At 43.6% G+C, this 20,832-nt stretch overlaps 1 protein-coding gene across 1 annotated transcript in view; it reads left to right on the top strand.

Annotated features, from left to right (window-relative positions):
* GOLGA5 (golgin A5) overlaps positions 1–20,832 on the top strand; it is a 112,850-nt gene that overhangs the window by 47,409 nt on the left and 44,609 nt on the right. The window contains exons 7-8 of the mRNA XM_085626494.1: positions 134–304; positions 18,047–18,175. Coding sequence (XP_085482620.1) covers positions 134–304; positions 18,047–18,175 — 300 coding nt within the window. The remainder of the gene's footprint in view (positions 1–133; positions 305–18,046; positions 18,176–20,832) is intronic.

The following is a 20,832-nucleotide window of genomic DNA, read 5'->3' as shown; positions in this document are numbered from 1 at the left end:
GTCAATTTCTCCATTTGCAGACTTGATTACATGCAGTTTGTCTTTTTTCCATGAAGAGCAAAGTAAATAGAATATGTTTCTTTATTTACACCTTGTACACATTTTCTTCTTTTTTCCCCATCACTTATTCTAGTCAAAAGAGAAGTTGATTAACAGCCTCAAGGAAGGCTCCGGTATTGAGGGTCTGGACAGTCACACGGCCAGTGCGATGGAGCTGGAAGAACTGAAGCACGAGCGGGACACACAGAGGGAGGAAATTCAGAAACTGATGGGGCAGATACAACAGCTCAGAGCAGAGCTGCAGGTAAAGAACTCGGTCCAAGCTTTCACTTAACCACTCTGGCCAAACCTGTGCCCCGAGAGAGAACCACACCTAAATCTACTAATCGTTTTACAAATTTATTGTTGCTACCCACAGAAGTACATTTTAGGTCTGGCTAGAGACAGCTTTAACTGTGTGACAGAAGTAAATCCATAGCAATAAAAGGGAAACATAAAATAGACAAAAAGGGAAAACCGAGAGTAAGGTAGCTTGAGTGTTGTTTATGCCATTGTAACTTATGACTGTCCAGCACTTGTTTCCGTCCGGCTATCAAGTACCTCCATTGCAGTACATTGACTATTTATTAATGACGTACATGTCCTCCGTTGTTGCCAATGATCGCGCATTAACTAGAGTGAAATATGGCAGCTGTCCTATCCGATTTGAGTATTAGGATAATCCTTTCATCTAAGATGTATGCCACATCAAGATGGTGACTTGGGTGGCCATCTTGGATGAGAGGGATCCATTCATGATGTATGTGCTGACAGCGCAATGGTTTAAATGAGGAACGGCAGCAATGGCTGCAGCGATTGGGCACCCTTCCACACACTTGCTACCCACGGTGCTTTGTGCAACTCTTGGTGTGCATATCCTTGGGCTGCAGGTGTATTGGACATTGCAACGCCCTGCTTAGTTTCTTTTTCAGGAGTGTCCTTATTTCATTCCCATTGGCGCTGCTCCTCCCTAGCTCCAGTGTGCACTTACCACATGGCTCTGACGAATGGTAGCAGCAACCCCTGCAACGATGGGTGGGTGTGCTCTCGCAAAAGTGTTTGCCCCCAGCTCCCTTATTGTCTCTGTCTTCCTGCATCCTCCAGCTGTGTCCAGCAACACAATTAAGCTCTTCACTTCCTTCAGACATAATCAGGCCACTCAAATTATGCGGCGGGGGGCCAAATCATGTGGCAGGCTTGAGTAAATTATGTGGTTAAAAAAAGACCAATCATGAGGCGTAATGCAGAACATTTTGTGATGACAAAATAATGCTAATTTTACACTTAACACTGTCTGGGCATTGGTTGCACTGCATTAGTATCCTTTTAGCACCCAAATATAGCAATAAGCAACAGATAGGCAACCAGTCACCCGTTGCTAAGTGCCCTCCACTGCGACGCAACACGTATTGCTGTGCTTTTAGTAACTTTTGAACCGTTTAACCTAGAAGCAATATTTGGTGTTAAAAATCTGCAGATTATGCAGCAGATGATGGATCATGTGGCAAATGCTTCAAATCTATAATTATTCCAAAAACACAGTGCAGCTCAATCACCTAATTCAAGTGGCTAGGATCTAAGGGTGACCAACTGACATTGGTGCAAATTCAGGACGTTGAGTGTAAAAATTCAGGACAAAGGGTCAAAATTCAGGACACAAATTCAGGACAGGAGGTCAAAATTAAGGACAAAACTTCAGGACAATAGGTAAGTTTTACAGACACATCAGAGGAGGTCGCGCAATAGTATATAAGTAAGCCCAGCCGTATCCAAACATATTCAACCATTTGTAAACCTATCCATCATGTATCCTTCCATCTGTCATTTCACTCATCCATCCCTTCATCCAACCTATCACTCATCCATCCATTATCCATCCATCCACCCTTTCACCCTATCCATCTGTACACTCATCCATCCACTCTTCTACCCATCCATCCATTCACTCATCCATCCAGCCATTTACCCATCCAGCCATCCTTTCACTTACTCATCCATCCACCCAATCACTCATCCTTCCACCCATCCACCCTTTCAGTCATCCATCCATCCTCCCTTTCTCTCTCCATCGACCCTTTCACTTAGCCATCCTTCCTTCCATCCATCCACCCACCCATCCATCTACTCATCCACTCATGAATCCATCCATTGACCCTATCACTCATCCATCCTTTCTCTCATCCATTTATCCTTTCACTCCTTCACTCATCATTCATCCTTTTGTCCACCTACCATCCCTTTCACTCACTCATCCATCCTTACATCCACCCTTTCACTCATCTGTCCATCCATTCACCCTTGCACTTATCAATTCATCAATCCATCCACCTTTTCACTCATCTATCCTTTCACTCATCCATCCACCCTTTTACCCATCCAGCTACCCTTCCACCCATACATCCAGCTATTTACCTTTTCTCTCATCCATCCTTCCACTCACTCATCAATCCATCCATCCTCTCTCATTATCCATCTATTCAATCTTTCATTCATCCATTCACCCTTTCACTAATTCATCCAGCTATCCACCTATCCCTTCACTTACTCACTCGCTCACCTTTTCATATTAATTTTGAGCTGAGCCTTTTTGAGAAGAGGCCCATCAAGAACTTCACCCTCGCTGCAGGAGCCATTCCACAGGATCCACCAGGGTGGGCACAGGGGTGGGCATGCAGTATTCTAGTATCATCTTGGTCTCTTCCAGGGTGGGGTAGGGCTCCTCACCCCCTCCTGGACAAGACAACGAGACGACAGGCTCTCTTTTTAAAATGTTAGGGGCATATTATCAAGCCAGGTGATAAAATTATTGCTGCTTTAGCGGCAGAAAACTGCAGCTAAAACGGCGATAATGGGCTTGATAATATGCTCTATGGAATTCCAATTGAAGCCCATGTTAAACATCCTTCACATCTAACATGGGCTTCAATTGGAATTCCATAGAGCATATTATCAAGCCCATTATCGCCGTTTTAGCGGCAGTTTTCTGGTGATAATTTTATCGCCTGGCTTGATAATATGCCCCTTAGTTTTGCCATCCCTCACTGTGATGTACTGTACTTAAAGGAGATATTCCAAGAGAACTGATTTAACTGATTGTCCTCCATACTTTGTTAATCAGTGTGGGTGCGATTGTGCCATTTCTTTATTTTATTACATTATAGACTGCATGTTTGAAGAACCGAGGTCTACTTACAATTTAGTAACAGTAATTAACTCTGTGAAGAGAACCACGTGCTGCCTCGATGTAATCAGGGCCGGTTCTACGATTTTTGGGGCCCTGGGCAGGAAGGGAATGTGTGAGGTCCCTCTAAATTGCAGAGACATGACCATTCAGGGTTGTTTGCATTTGAATCGATGCTCCTGAAGCTGCAGCCCCTCCCTCAGTCACCTTCAAGCACCTCTTAGCAGCTTATCAAGGGCTGAAGGTGTGAGGGTTGCCATCCCGCTGTGCCTCTCCAATGCTGCTGGGTATCTGAGCTTTGTTACTGCATCGGAGTCTGTTACACTGACCTCAACAGCATCAGAGTCAAGAAGGGTGGTGGGTGGAAGCTGTGCCAACTTTAGGGTAGAGCGACCGGTGCCCGGTTAAAATTACGGACAAATGGCGTCCGTTAAAGAATCCTTCACGGACAACGGACAGACGGCCGAAATTACGGACTGTCCGTGAAATTTACGGACGGTTGGTCACCCTACAGTAGGATCATGAACACTATTATAAGCACCCCTCTGTTTCTACTCACAAAGAGTGCATATTTTCAACCCAAAGCATACCGAAAATTGCAGAAGTACTCCGTGCATGCCACACTGCCTCTCTTCTAGTGTCCTTAAACTGCTTGTAAAATCTGTGTTAAAATCTGATTGGGATTTAGAGAAGTGACCTCTTCTGTAAAGTCGCAATTTCCTTTTGCTGACATTAAATATCTGCTCCTAGTAGAATTTACATGTTATAGTGCCTCTTTTCTAATGTCATTAAACTACTCTGAAAAAACAGCATTACATTCAGATCAAGGGTGCACATCATTTGCTTAGTCCACTGTCCCCCATAAACTCCACACATGCAGGACCACTGGAAAATTAAATTGCACATTAGATGGGAGCAAATCATATGATCCTTTCAGTTGATGATTGCTCACAGAAGAATAGCTGCAGAATGCAATTTAAACATCTGGCTACTGTAAATACATAGAGGACTGTAGCAGGATGTAGAGGGGTGGAAATTACTTCAACTGGTACTAGTAGGGCTCCCTCCAAATGTCCTCAGCAGGGAAAGATCATACTGACACATGAATAACTGTGGAGATCTTCTATTGACATAATAAATATTCAGAATACCCCATCTGACTTACACGACCACCTCTTCTACTTGTGTAAGCTCACAGAATACATGAAAGAGCATTTCCTGTAATTGTGTGCTCTTCATTGCTGGACCTTGCTTCTAAGGCATTCCATAACTTGCTTTATGGAATCACTTAAAATCAACATACCAGCAAGTGTTGAGAAATCCATTAAGTCGGGCTCTCGTATGCTAACTAATGCAAACACATACATGCACACTTTTTTATGCCTATGTTCACATGTGGTAGCACATTAAAGCCGGATGTATTGGTTTTGAAAGTTCTTGTTCTGTGATGTTTGCCACAATCCCAGTCTCAATTCGGTCCAATGAGGTTTTTTGTTATTGGTATTATTACAGTGCAAATTAGGAAATAAGAGCAAAATGTAAATCAAACTCTTATCTTAATCATTGAAAATGGAATTGGGGTGGCTCCCTATATGATGTGTAAAAAAAATAATAATGCTGAGCTTCCCCTCCTCACCTTTTTATTACGCGTTACCACTTAAATAATACATTTTCTGTTATGTTTCTCTGCTTATTTCATAAGACAGTCTTTGGGAATATGTAAAATAAAATTAAAGCAGTTAATTTACTCAGATCCTGAGTTTAATATCAGAATAATATTTTAAAAGATATTGTTCAGTGTAAGAAAGTATCCATCTTCATTTCTACAGCTTTACTAAAATGGTGTAATTTTCTACATCTATGTTTCTGCTTTTTCGAAGTCCGTTCTGGTGCTACCACTCAATTGATAAGGCATCTATCCTTTTTTCATAAGATTCTTTTTTTAAAGAACCTTCACATCCACAGTTGACTAAATTTCAAAGCCTATTAATTTAGTGAAATATATTTTTAGTGTCATTCACCAGATTCGCCTAAGTTCACATACCCCTTGCCTGAATTAATTACCTTATGCTTTGTCATTAACATAATATGCTTGGTGCAAGCTGGAAAAAATCACAATTCGTCCAAAGACCAATTACCTCGCACCTGTCAAAAGAACAGCAACCTTTTTTGATGTCTTCTTCTTCATTCCAGCAAATACCACTGAGATGTTAGTGTTCATATTTGCAAAGGCCTGCATTTTCTTATGTTTCCTTAAAAACATGAAATCTTTTGCGGAGGCACTGCATTACCTTTCTTTTGTACCAACTTGTCTAGCGTATTCTTTGTTAATACGTCACATGTTTTCATTTGCTCCAGATTGAATTGCCTTCAATTTAAGTGATACAATCCGAATTACAAAGTTCGTATTTAAAAAAAAATATATTTTTCTATATCATAATTTAAATTACTCAGCACATTGCTTTCTGGGTCTGATGGCTTTGTGGACTACTGCGTCTATTGTAGGGGCCTGTGTTTGACCTCATGGTCACAGGTTTAAATCCCAGCGGGTCCACTCAGCCATTTATCCTTCTGTGATTGATATAATGAGTATTATTGTGTTTGGTAACAATAAACATCTGTTATTCAGCGCCAAGATGCCCTTCTATTTATTTATTTTATTTATTTATGAGTTTTATATAGCGCTAGCCAGACCCGAAGGTATCGGAGCGCTTTACAACATGAATCACTCGTAGGATACATTAAGCAATTTAGTATACACAATGTCCCAAGACGCATCGCATAATATCGACATGGAGTGCAAAATGTCACTTGTAAAGTAAGTTATCGCAGTAGAATGTACAGGGAACATATGACGCCTCGCTAAGGTAGTCGTAGAGAACCTAGTGATTCACGGAGGGGTTCGACCGGTGAGGGGGGGGCGGAAGGTAGTCATGCGGATAGTGAGGTAGAGGTCATTGATGACAAGGTGTCCATGTGCTACTATGGTTTGTCTTCGGCGACTGGTTTGTAGCTATCCGTTTGGGAGAGATCGGTTGAGGAGGAGGTTCTTGAGCTGCCTTTTGAATTTTATGTAGGAGGGGTTAGTCCTGATATGGACTGGAAGGCAGTTCCATATTTTCGGCGCACTTCCTGCGAAGGATCAAGATGCGGTTTTTTGTCTGCAAGATTTCGGGGGGATAAGGAGTAGAGTGTTTGTACTCCTTAGGGTTCTTGACTGACCGACCTTCTGGAGTTTGGCAGCCAGGTAGGCGGGTTTCCCTGTGTGCAACACTTTGTGTGTGAGGCAGGGGGTTCTGAAGTTGGCACGCAGTTCAACAGGGAGCCATTTTAGCTCTCTGAGTGCAGGCGAGATGTGATCATATTTCTTTACTCCGGTGACCATTCTGGCTGCTGGGTTCAGAGTTGATCTGAGTGGAGCAAGATGGGATTTTGCAGCTCCTGTGAGGGTTGCAATCCCGTAGTCCAGTCTGGACAGTACCAGGGATTGTGTAGCTTGTTTGAGGTCACTCGGAGGGATGAAGGGTTTTATTTTGTTGAGTAGTTTAAGGTTGAGGAAGGCACTCTTTGCAGTGTTTTTGATGTGTTTGTTCATGTCTAGTTTGGGGTCCAGAGAGATTCCCAACGATTTTGCAGAATCAGCTAGGGTGAGGTTGTGGTTGAGAGCCTCGATGGCTTTTATCCATTCTGTGATTTCCGTCTTGTCCTGATTTAGTTTTAAGTGGTTGCGTGAGAGCCAGTGCTGGACTTCTCGTAGAGTGGCGTTCAGTTTCTGGATGTCTTCGATGGAGGAGGTTTCCAGATAAATTTGCATATCGTCTGCATAGAGGTGGAAGGGGATGTTGTTGTTTTTTTTTAGTATGGAGGTAAGGGGCTCCATGTAGATGTTGAAAAGTTGTGGGGAGAGCACTGATCCTTGGGGGACACCCCTACATATGGGGAGTGGGTCAGACGAGAAGTTCTTGATTTTTATACTTTGGGTGCGGTTCTGTAGGAAAGAGGTGAACCACTGTTGGACCACCTCTTCTGCTCCCGCCCTTTCTTGAAGTGCTTTGATGAGTAGTTTGTGGTCAAACGTGTCGAAGGCTGCCGCTAGATCCAAGAGTATGAGTCGGCAGCATTGGCCTTTATCCAGAGATTTGTGCATATCGTCTATTACATTTAGGATCGCTGACTCTGTACTGTACCCTTTTCTGAACCCCGATTGATGAGGATCAAGAAGGTTGGTGCTGTCTAGGTGTTGAGTGAATTGAAGGAGAACACATCTTTCCAGAATTTTTGCTAGGACAGAGCGGTTTGAGACGGGTCTGAAGTTGTTCAGATCGTTTGTGTCAGCCAGGTTTTTTCATTAGAGGAGTGACTTGGCCGATTTTGAGACAGTCAGGCATGAGTCCAGTACTCAATGAGTTGTTTATAATCTTAGTCCAGTGCGGGGCAAGGCATAGTTTGAGCTTTTTGGCCAGTTGGGCAGGAAAGGGATCCATGACGTGTGCCGAGGGTTTGGTGTTGGAGATCATTTTGATGACCTCTGCTTCTGAGATGGGGTTGAAAGATTTCCATAAGTTAGGAGGGTGCTTGGATGTGATATCTTCTGGGTGAACCTGCGCTTTACAAATACAAACGTTAAGTTCTATATATAATGTACAGGAATGTAGGAAGTAACAGAGCAAAGAGCATGGAGTATAGATATAATATGTAAGTGGAAGAGGAGAAAATTAGTTATGTAGTATGGAGGTAAGGTGGTAAAAAATGTTTTTAGGTTTTTCAGAATTAGAGGAGCCTTTAAAAAAAAAAAAATGTGTATGTGCCTGTAGGCAGGTTTCTACCCAGTAGGCAATCCAATGGTGTGCATTCTATTTTAAGGTGAGTAGTTCTCTTTAAGTCTATCACCACTTGGGTCCAGTAGTTCTGCACTGCCTGGCAGTGCAGGCCAGGTTCAGAAAGTCCGCCCTACTGACACTGCTGCACGGGCAACTGTCCGGTCGGGGATATGCGGTGCAGATCTTTGAGGGTTGGGTAGGTCCTATGGAAATTGTAGTTTACCAGTTTAAGGCGGGCGTTAATGAAACTGTGTGGATGAGATCACATATTTTGGTCAATTCCCCATCCAGTGAAGTGTCTTAATTCTGCGTCCCATGCTATGTGGGCCCGAGGCGGGGGCCCAGCTGCATCTACTTGTATTGCCTTATGTAGCAGGGTGATCAAGTGCCGTCCTGCACCACAGGACAGCAAAATGCCGAGGGTATGGGTAGGTTGGGACATGGCAGGGTAAGTGGGCAAGGTCACTCTGGACACCTTGGCTTGTCCAGCATGTTGCAATAAGTGCCCGGGCTGGAGTGCAAATTCTTCACAAGCTTGTTCGAATTAAATAAAGGTCTCTCCGGGTTTAAGTCTCCCATTAGGGTACAACCTCCCTCCTTCCATGCTTTAATATTGTCCATCATTTGCCTAACTGGCATCAGCGACCAGATCTGGGGTTCGAGAATGGAATGGGGCTCCCTTCAAAACTGTCTTAGCAAAATGTTGCCATATTTTTGCTGTTTGTCATACTATGTATGGCATGTCACTCGCGACTCTAGCTCCCTCCATTAGTACTTCAGGTAGTCGATCTGAGTCCACCAACCCCTTTTACAAGCACTTTTCCCAGTTGTCGCCCTCATCCAGCAACTGGTTGGTGTGTTGGAGGTACGCAGCATAGTAATACAGATCCAGTCTCGGTACTTCTAGCCCCCCTTCTTCATACCGTTTGGTCAGAGTGGTCAAGGCCACCCTACTGCGTCGACCCACTTTGACCCACTCACAAGAGTGACATGAGGATGGAATTCAATTGCTTGAAAACCTTCATGGGGAGATTGCAGAGCGAGTTTTGTAGAGTATACAGGCATCTCGGCAGTAACACCATTTTGGCAATGACCAGTCTGCCCAACAATGAGAGGGGCAATGTGTTACAAAAAGTCACTGACTTCTTTAATGCATCCAGGACCTTGTCCATGTTAAGGCATAGTTGCTGAGTCCAGGTGTGCGCCACTTGGATCTATAGGTATTTTGAAGTGTGTCAACTCCCACCGTAGGCCCATTCTCAGGAGACGGGCCACGGTCGTTCCGACCAGGGGTGGCAAGGGGAAGAGCAGAGATTTATTTTGGTTAAGCTGAAGGCCAGAGAGGTCGCCAAACTCATCCAGTACTCGCAGCAATATTGGCAGTGCAAACAATTGGGAGGCAAGATAGAAGAGCTCATCATCCGCTTACAGCGATACTATGTAGCAGGTGTCCACCAGATGAATTCCCCAGTCCCACAGCTCCCGGCATACCCAGATCACCAAGGGTTCCATCTCAAGTGCGAGTAGGAGCGGGGAAAGGGGGCAGCCTTAAGTACTAAGTTTGGTGTAGAGCAGTTGGAGGCCAAAAGCCCATGACTCTCAGCAGTTAATGTAAGTAGCCCCAGTCTGCTGTATCGAAGGCTTTTTCTAGGTTGACAGAGACCAGTGCCAACTCCTTGTCACAAAGTTCCACTTTGTGGAGGTCATGTGTTAAGCATCTGAGGTTCATTCCGGTGTTCCAGCCAAGGATGAACACACACTTGTCTTCATGCACCATCTGGGTCATATGAGGTGCCAGTCGCTTAGCTAGTAATTTGCAAAGGATCTTTACATCTGCGTTGATCATTGTGAGTGCCTGTAAGCAGCGGGGTCAGTCTTGTCGCCTCCCCGCTTAAGGAACATGTAAATCTCTCCCTTCCTCATGGTCGGTGGTAGCATCCCACTATCATGTGCCTCCACGAGGACTTCCAGAAGTCCCTGCGTAATTGTGCCTGAGAACGTCCGATAAAACTCCGGTCGGAAGCAATCACCACCTGGTTCTTTTGCCCGCAGGAGCATACGCAATGCGGATCTAAGTTCTTCTATGACAATCGGAGCGTCTAGGGCCTCAGCTACCATCGGTTAGAGACGGGGGATGTCCAGACTCTCCAAGAATGGTGTATCATTGTTTGGGACATAGGTGTTTAGTATGGTCAAGTTACACCCGTCCACGATCCCCTGTAGCTGGACAAACCGACCTTCCACATCATCCTCCATGCATGTTGGGGAAAACAGGACCTCTGGCACCACCCAGATTAGGGTGCCCCTTGTGTATGTAGAGTAAGAGGAGCGAAAGATCTGTCCTCTCCATTTCTTGGCTAGACGTGTGGCACTTGTGTCATCCAGGTGTGTTTTTTGTAAGCATGCTATGGTGATTTTGTGTCATTTCAGAAAGGGGAGTATCCTGTACCTCTTGGTGTATGTCCCTAATCCCCTGACATTCCAAGTCTGGATTCTGAGGTCAGCCACCGTCATTTCTCATGGATTTTGGAGGTAGTCTCCTTTCTACACGCCATGCCAGGACCTCTGCCAACTGTTGCAAGAATATTAGCACTAACATGTAATAAAGAATAAACCCCTTCACCCACCCACGGACAAGGATAGTTCAACCATACAACTATCCATGCTCAAACCATGCGTGTGCCTGGATTTGCACAGCATCCCAGCCTGTCCAACGGGACCAGCTAACCTACACTACCAGCCAGCAATTTTCCTCTGCCTGGATAATTATTTCTGTGCGTTCCAATGCACACTCATTCACTTGTGCCCCTACAGCGAGTCTAGGTTTTGCCCCCTTGTGTCCCTGTGGCCAAGGCAGTGGAACAGGAGCTTTTCTTTTTGGCTAGGTTTTAGTGATCAAGAGTTTGATAATGACTGAGCATCTGCAGAGAAAAATTCAGAGGAAGTGGAGCACAAATTTTACCCTGTTGATTTTAGACGCAATATGTGTTCTTCCTGGGGACCTTTCTTCCACTGGAAGGCTGTAACAAGACTTGAAGGGAGGTGGAATGTTTAAATGTGAGTCTTCTGAATGCTAGTCAGATGATGCTGAACTTAATTCTTGCCTTTAGTGTTACCCCGCTGACATTCTTAAAAATACTTTCTGCAGGAAGTTTCATATCAATCGGGCCAAAGGAAGAAAAGATATAAAGCAGTAGGGTACATCCATCCAACGGCTGAGGAAAGAACTTTTTTTTTTGTAGCAAATATTTTATTGCTATAAATCAAGTATTGAAAAATAGCAGCGACTACAGTGACATGCAGGTCCAGCATGGACCCATATTGAGATATAAATGTTGATTGTGATCCATACACCAATTTCAAACAATCTTGGAATGTTATGTTAAAATTATAAGTGACAGTTCACTTTTTTTTCTTTTTTTTTAATATAACATTTTCATTACAGGCATATGACCGCCATCTTTAGACGCTGGTATGTTTTTCTTTTTGTCTTTTTTTTTTCTTAGTATATGCTCATTATGTATATATTGTTTATTTTAATTAACCATCACAACAGCTTGCAAGGTCCATTTGTATTGCTTTTGCCAATGCTTCTTCTAGTTAAAAGTTTGATCAGAAGCCTCAAGTTTCAAAAAATATTTTTTTATTCTGTTCTGGTAGCTAGGCATGGACCTAGCAATGTGTACCGCAATACAGTAAAAATAGGTTTTCCTTTTTCACCTAAAATCATCTCTGTGCCACCAATGCTTTTTTTCTGCACTGATCCAGAAATTCACAGCTATTCTAATTTGTATTAAAAAATTTAAAAGCCTATTTAATCAACATCAGATTTGGAGAAAACAAGTCCAACACATAAAAATGGCTCAAAAACTGAATAAATGAAAACTCTTCACTAAAATGCGTGTTTCAATCCATAACCTGACATTTCCTCAGGAAATTACAGGAGTCGCATTGATATAATAAAGCCAATATCTGATAGGGACTTCTAACCACAGATTCCTCACCTTTGGAATATCCCTAGGCATCAGACTGTATCCAGAAATTTTGTGTATCAATTCCCTTGTGTGCCGCTGGTGGCGTCGTGTGGCATCGTTCTACCTTAAGCCTCTCCATTGTGTGCAGGTGTGGCGTCAAGATAAATCACCTGCTCTAACTGGTGTGAGCTCCTTTTTTCCCACACCAACCGAAGAGGATCTGGAGCTTCATTTATCATTCAACAGATTTTGGGTATTTTAAACATTTCCGAGTGTGAAGACAAAATGTCTCCAAAACAAACCAGTTTTAAGCCTTGTAAGGAGTGTACCTGACAAATGTCTGTTACAGAGCCTCAAAATGTCTTTGGTGTCTTGGTTCCAGTAACAAAGTTGTGTTCTTTGTGTGCCCAGATGAATAAAAAGGGCGTCAGCGACTATGAGGCGAAGCTTTCCGCTGCCGCCGAGCTTTCGGGAGTCGAAGACCCATTCCAAATCGAAGTCCAGGGCACAGAGATCTCTCGTGACCAGTCTTCATTGAAGTCAAGTAAGACAAAGAAGAGGCTTTAAAAAAACATTAAAAAATCCAAACATGGATCACGTTAGTCGCATCCCTCGCACAATTCGGTGTTGCATGACGCACTCTACACCTCAAAACCACAGAGCAGTTCTCCTCATGGTGTGTATTCCTTCCGATTGGATAGCAATGAACAAAATGTTTGGTGCCACACCGCATCCCACAGTTGTTCCTTTGGACCTCCTGGATCTTAAAGGGCCTCCTGCTAGCTTAAGATCAGTAGATTAGTCTTCAATGACAAATATGCCCTAGAACCTCGATCAGAGACCAGTGCAGAGTTTAGCTCTATTACCGTTGGTCCAAGACCCAACGACACCTACGGCTTGATTAACGGCACAGAGTGGGGCGTCAAAGTTGCTGACACCATTGCCTTCGATGGCGGCGCTGAGACAGAGGATCAGATCCTGAGAAGTACCTTACATCTAGAACTAGACTCTATGCCCATTCCGAGCCTAATTATTCTCGGAAGTTTATTTTTGATGAGGAGTACCATCCTTGTGAACCGTGGAAAGGTTTTTGAGGATCTTCAAAATTTGATGTGGTCTAAATACCCCAACAGACATTGGACCTTCTTCCCCATATCCTGCAATGGCTACTGAAGGCATATCATAATTTGCCACAGTTATTAAAAAGGCAGGACTCTTGACCTTGTCTTAACCGCACAGGAGTTCAAAACAACACTGCAGACGGAGGTATTTAACCCAAGGCAGTTGTCACAAGAAACTTTGTTGCCTTTCAGTGAGGCTTTTATTGATGTACTTGTGGGCAAAACCAGGATCTTGCCCTTCTGTCAATAGGCAAGTGGCAAGATTTCACAGACCGGATATGGCGTTTTTGCTGCAATTCTCTACTCTGGAGAGTCTTGCAGTACAAGCATCTACGAGCTGTACAAACCCAAATGCTACCACTCCTCCAGATAGGGAGTCAAAGAAAATGGAGGCATTTGTGCAAATCATTTTTTGTCAGCCTTGCCCTTAGTTTGGTAAATGTATCATGTCTCCTATGAATATACTCTTGTGCCTTATGGCACAAAGTGACATATGTCTTACAAGTGGTCTCTAACGAAATCCACCAAATTCTAAGAGTTTAATTTTGAATGGACATGATGCTGCAAAATATTCAATAAAATCATGTTTAGACACTAGTGAATCTATAGGAAGAGCAGTTGGCACTTGTGTTGTGCTTAGGCCCCAGGCCTAGATTAGGTCACCAGGGTTCTCCACTGATGTCCAATAGTCACTTATGGACATATATTTTGAAGACTGTAGATTGTTTGGGGCAAAAGCAGATTCTGCCCTTGAAAGCTGCAAGAAAAGTAAGGCCTCTGCCCATTCTTTGGGCTTCACTCCACCAACAAGGCAACCGCCTCAACAACAGCATCCTTTTTTAGGGTTCTGGAGGCGTTATCTGCAAAGACAAAGACAGTGTTCCTCTCAGCTAAAGCAAACTTCTCAATCCCATAGAGGACTGTGTTCTTCTCAAGCCCCAGTCCCACTTCGTCAGCCACAGCAAAAGCCCATTAAATTAAACTTGGCAACACACGATCGACAGTTGGAGGTCAGATCATGTTTTGCCTCCTCAGATGGTGGAGCATCCCCTCACATCAATGGGTGCTTCAGATCGTGGAACAAGGTTACTCCCTAACCTTCCTTTTCTATCCTCCAGACGTACCACCCACAACACAGCATCTTCCAGGGTATCACTAATCTATACTCCTGGGAGAGGTTCTAGCTCTCTCAGCCAAGGGAGCAATAGAGAGGATGCCAGTTTCAGATGTCGGGACTGGTGGTTGTTCCCATTACTTTTTGATACCGAAGAAGGACGGAGGCCTATGTCTCATCTTGGGTTTTTGCCTTCTGAACTTCTTCCTAAGGAAAAGCAAGTTCAAGATGCTCACCCTAGCCCATATTCTCACTGGCCTCGATCCAGAGACTGGATGGTAGCGCTGTGCCTGCCTGACGCATATTTCCATACTCGCGTCCTACAGTTCCAAAGACCTGTGGATTCAGGTGGGTCAGAAGCATTTTCAGTTTTCTGTACTTACCATTGGCCTTACCAGTACACCTCAGATGTTCACAAAGGGGATGGTCGCTGCCCATCTATGGACGTCAAGAACACCACTCTTTCCATATCTTGATGACTAGCTACTAAAGGTGGACGCACCTCAGTCTTGAACCACCTCTCGAAGACAGACGATCTGTTGACATGGTCGGGTTTTCTATCAATGTGCAATAGTCACATCTGACTCCTTCACAACGGCTCCTCTTCATTGGAGCCATCCTGGACACGGTGCTCTTCAGAGCCATCCTGCCACCTCAACAAGTCCAGGTGATTTTGATATGATCCTGATGTTTCAACCTGTCATGTGAATCTCAGGGAGGTCGGCTCTGAGGCTACTTGGCCTCCTGCATCCTGCTTGTGCAGCGCACCAGGTCGCACATGTGGGCCTTGCAGTGGAATCTGAAGTCCTAGTAGGCTCGGTACCAAGGAAATCTGTCGGAGTCCATCCAAGTGTTCAGGAAGAGACTCCAAAAGACCTGCGGCGATGGTTGCTCGACTGGAATTGGTCTGGCGACAGATCCCTCTCCCTACCCTACCCAGAAATAGCAGTCATGTCACATGCATCATTGCTAGATTGGGGAGACCTTCTGGAAGAGGTTCAGATCAGAGGACTCTGGTCCCCGGGGGAGGCTCACCTCCACATAAACCTATTGGAGGTACGAGTGATTCACTTGGCACTGAAAGCGTTTCTTCCAGCAATCAATTGGGAAAAAGTACAGGTTCTCACAGACAACACAACCGCCATGTCATACTGCAACATACAGGCCCGAGTGCGATCATGGATCCTGTGCCAGGAGACTGAACGTCAACAGTTGATGACCTTCAACCTTCCTTGTGAGGTGTAATTGGTGTTATTCTGGCAGCCAGGCACGCTTCAACGAAGTCTGTCTATACAGGACACTGTGAAAAGTTTGTTGTGTGGTGCTCTTCTCATCACATGCAACGCTTACAAGTTTCTTTATATGATATTTTTTTATTTTGTTTATCACCGGCCATAAAAGAACAGATCACCCATCCCTCTTAAGATTAGCTATTGTGATGCCTTTTTGAAGGGACTGTACCATATGTTCCTACCTATTCCTTTTATAATGCTTCAGGGGCATCTACATTTTCTCTTGGCCTACCTGATGTGCTTGCCTTTGCACACTCTTTACACTTACTTACGCTCATAACAGTGTTCCTTATCACTAAAACATCTGCCAGGAGAGTGAGTGGACTTCAGGCCTTGTCTTTTTTTCCACCATTTGTTTCATTGTTTTTCAAAGTACTTCCTCAAACAAAAGCAGCATCCCTACCCAAGATTGTCATTCCCTTTCATGTAGGGCAATCCATCACCTTATCAACATTTTTTGCACTGCTCCATCCATCAAAGTAGGAAGAAAGGCTGCATCACCATGATCCTAAGAGGGCCTTTCTTTTTTAACATCGACGGAACCAGAGAATTTTGACAAGAAGACTAACTGTTTGTTAGGTTTTCTGGAACAAAGAAGTGCAAGGCGCTACATAAAAGATCCATCTTTAGATGGATTGACTTCTGTATTAAGCTCTGCTACAGGTTAGCTGGAAATCAGCCCCCAGAGGGTTTGCGTTTTCAATCCACCAGAGCAAATGTTGCTACCACTGCGATAGTGCATTGTGTGCCAGTCTTGGACATTTGCCAGACTGCTACGTGGACATCTATCTACATGTTCACAAAGCATTCCTGCCTGGATAGCTAGGTCCGGCCGTAAAGCACTCTGCCCGCTCAGTCCTGGTCTGACCCACCACTTAAGGAGATGTACTGCTTTGGTATCTATTCAAAAGGTAAGAAATCTGCGATTAGAGGTCTTTATCAGAAAAACAAGTTACTTACCTTTGGTAATCCTTTTTCTGGCAGATACTCTAGCTAACTGCAGAGTCCTCACCTTCCCTTCCCCAGCCTCATTCTGTGGAATGGTCTCATTCAGTCTAATATGAATAAGATTCCACTTCAAGCTTTCTATGAGCTCAATGTCTGTTGGCACAGACCGATTTCAGAGAGAAGCTGATACCAGCGTGAGCAGGAGGCGTATATATACTGGTCCCGACATCACAGCACGAGAGACAATTGCTATGCATAAGTTTCTGTACCTTTTACTAAAGGTCAAACAAAAGTGAGGAGCACCAACACGAAGTTTCTAGTGAGTCCAGAGAAATCTTTTGCGCATCCTGTTACTTTTAACAAGATGTATCATTTGCACAACACAATTCTTGACAGCAAACAATCCTATACTGCACAGTACTCTCAGATTTGATTTTCAACAGTTTTATTGACAATCTTCAAATAAGACTAGACGACATGTCCGAGATGAACAGCCTATGTGTTTTGTCCCTATTTTCTTGGGACTTCGTCAGGGCAATATTTTATATCGTGGAAAGCTTTATCTTTAAAACAATCACCTTTTGTTTAGCTCTTGTAGAGATTTGGATCTTCACGGTTGATCGAACAGAGTGATCACATTTGAAAAAGATTTGGGGCAAACGGTGTGCAGGCGGAGGTATACCATAACCGTTGTGCTGTTGTATTGTTTACTGAAGGTCAGTTATGTGGTATCCTGCTGCACAGCCAGAATGACTGCGTGAGAGAATGTTGGTATGTGGAATGTTGGAGTGCTTGAGTCAGTTGGTGTATGGGCTGAGCAGCAGGGAAGCGGCTCCTGGTGGGGCTCTTTTCCATGTAACCTGCTACTCAATAAATCTACAAGAAAATTACTTGGATTGTACTACCTTCATTATACTACAAGTAACTTGCTCGTTCTGCTAGCCTTTTTCTACTTTTACATCGAAAATAAAGTTTGCAGTTCATGCTCATTATCACATGAACAATTCATAATTATTTTTCGCATACCGACCAATACAGGCTGTAAATTAATTTTAAATTGACATCACTTCAATAAGTTTCATTCATAACAAATAACGCAAATTGTAGCACTTAGCAAGTTTTCAATTTAAAGTTGTTCCTCAATGTTTTGATGTAAGATCGCCACCTCCTGGAATAAATATGCTTAACATTTCTATTTTGGTATGGCAGTTTATCCGGAGATGAGTACCGACCGAACAAGTGCCAAACGTCAATGTTTCAAAGAAATCCCTACAGACATGCATCCTTATTCATTCCCCAGGAGCAAAATGAGGGCGAGGCCTCACATCGTGGTCTTTTTGGCACCAAGACATTCAAAAGATGAAAAGGTGGTGTCCTAATCTCAATTTGTTCCTTCGATGCGAATGGTCAGGAGTTATCAGAAATCATTCGAAGGTTGCGAGTAGCAGTGATTGGGCTGGAGTTTGGCTCAGATACCAGCAGTTTTAATGGCTGTGGATCCATATTAGATTATCACGCTCGACTGATGTGTGTTGCCTTCTGTTTGTCTCTCTGCAGGATGTGGAGTCTCAGCAGGTTACAGAAGCAGAATCTGCAAGAGAGCAGCTGCAGGACCTTCAGGAGCAGTTAGCAGAGCACAGAAGATCCAAACAGGAGCTAGAGGCTGAAATTGAACGGCAGAAGCAGGTAGGGTCTGGAAGAAGTAATTGTGACCATTGTACATATTATTGTGGAATTGTAACCTCTAGTAGCCAAATAGGAATTTCTTGAAAATATTCGTAGGCGGGAGTTCCTGTATGTCATTGATACTCAGTGAAATGTTGGCTGTAGAAGGCGGCAATGTTTCAGATCATTGTTTCTTTCCAGTGGATTTCATCCGCTTGCATCGCACACATCTTACACAGTATAAAACATGCTCGGGAGATCCTTGCTCTAGTAGCATCATTAAAACTGCATTTATGTGCTTGATCCAAAAATTTACAATTTTGATAGGTCATTTCCGATGGGACATAGTCCAAAGGCCCTGAAAGGGGCATGGTGGTTAAAGCATTGTCAGATCCCAGATTGCCACGGTGATTGGCCGATCTTTGAAACTTTTATGTTTTTTTCACTATTATAGAGAACATAGCAATACACATTCATGCACCTATGAACCAGTGCGTTTACTGGGTGTCGGCTCCCAGGATTCCCAAGGCACTTTAAACTGACATACACATTTCAGTGTTTGGAAAGTGATATGACAGTCAGTCCACTGCATTGCTCCTTTTAGAGCTTTTTGCTGGTTTTGATACTTTGGACAACCTCTGACATCTGAATACATCAGATATCAAAGATGATTAAAATTGAATTGGAATCAAATGCTAGGGCCTGATTCACTACAGTTTTTCTGTGAATTATTTTTGACTTTCCTGACTAAATCACACCTTGTTATGGAAGAAAACTTTATAAATAAGGCCCTCGGTTCCTAAAGGACGCCTACCTAGATTTGCCTTGACAGGAATGCACTGCTACCAAAGAGTACAATATGCACAGGCCCTAGTGCCTAAGATTCTCCCCACTATTCAGCCTGTATGTCTCATTAGGTAAACCGATTATGAGGTTTCATGTTCACCTTCTCTTCTTAGCTATATTGACCCTGATGTATTAATGAAGCCTCAGCTGCTCTAATAGATGTTTCGTGCATTCACCTTTTATAGTTAATGATGTCCTAGAACCTTCAAATTGATCTGTTCGATGGCAAGGTACCCTGAGGTCTTGTTACTTAGCTATCTTTGGTCCAGGCTCTAAGAAAGGCATACATCTGTCAGAGGAGCTAGTGTGTTGTGTTTCACCCCAGGCGGGGGAGCACCCATGAACAGCGCATCATTTCCCCCATCCTATGACATCATATTATAGTACTGTGTGCGTGGATAACTAATTCCCTGAGAGGGCAACCAATATGACTCTTGACAGAGCCGAGGACCACACTGATTATCTGGACGGTCAACCAGCCGCTTTTCTGTGGGTTTATCTCGCATTTGCGTAGTTTGGCTCTTTTGTTCACAGTGAAGTGGTATTGAATGTTAAACCTCTGCCATTTTGCTGCTGCCAGTATAGTTGTGTCTCTAGGAATGATTTTTAGGGGGCATACATGATAGATCACAGATAAAAGTGGTGGCGCCAAATGCAAAGGACAATCATGAAGCTTGTGCACACGTGAACAAAAATATATATTCAAATATATACACACACTCTCAGTCATTCAGACATTTTAAGCAAACTGTGACTTAAACATTACTAAGGTCTGTGGAAGAGGTAGGGGCCCTCGAAGTGTCTCAATCACTCTTGTTCTTCTCTTCACAGCGTTTTCTTCTGCTGTCTCTCAGTTGGACACTTAAGCCCATTTGTCTCTCCTTTCTTTCTAAAACACTGCATCTGTGTATCACAACTAATGTCTTTTCCCTTTGGCACTCATTTCACTCTCCTGGATTTACTTCCTTAAACGCTCTTCCCTTCACCACCCCAACAGGCACACCACATCCAGCCACCTGTACCCACTGCGTTTTCTTTAACTTTTGCTCTGTTAATTTTTTGACAGCTGTGTACCGCCGTCACACACTTTTGCATACAATCACTATTATAATTGGCACACCAGGCCATTGCTGTATGTGCTCTGCAGAGAGGCCGTGGATCAGATGAGCATGCATTCGGAACTCCGTTATCTCCTACTAAATGGGCACTTCGAGAAATTTGCACTGCCTTTGGCTTGAGCTCCGCAGCATTCTGTTGTGGCCGTCATAAATGCTCACCCAGAACCTGAACTTATACAGATACCTACAGGCAGTTTTTTTCAGAATACATACTATACATGAGTAATCTGTTCCTTGAAAAAAACTGCAAAGACAAAGCTTCTGGGAAAAAGCAAAGTTGTTGGGACTAGGATTGCCACCTTTCCATGGGAAAAATACCATCCATTTGTTGTTGTTTGACCTGTTAGTGAAGTCCTGAACTAGATACTAAATAGGACTGTAAACAAAATCTATGTATTCATTTGTAACATGACTTTTCTGTCTTTGCCAACCTTGAATTTGGGGTCTTCATAACCTTTAATCCCTCCTGCCATATGAAGTCAATAATAGGTATTGCTCGGACCTGTTTCCTTGTTTGTTCCTTAAAATCGTATAAGAAATAGTCATCCTGCTTGGTGACCGTAGGAAGTTGTAACTTTTTAGCCACCCTTTCCATAAGAACATGGAAACCTCCTATACCTGCAGGTAGTGAGTCTATAGGAGGACGAGTGGAAGGTGATGCTGTCTGGATTTGGTAGTCATCCCATTCATTAGGAAGGGATCCCTCATCCAACT

This window comes from Triturus cristatus, chromosome 9 (assembly GCF_964204655.1).
Source record: "Triturus cristatus chromosome 9, aTriCri1.1, whole genome shotgun sequence".
NCBI classification, from domain to species: Eukaryota; Metazoa; Chordata; class Amphibia; order Caudata; family Salamandridae; genus Triturus; species Triturus cristatus.
Note: the sequence above shows the minus strand (reverse complement) of the source record. Positions and strands in the feature narration are given on the sequence as shown.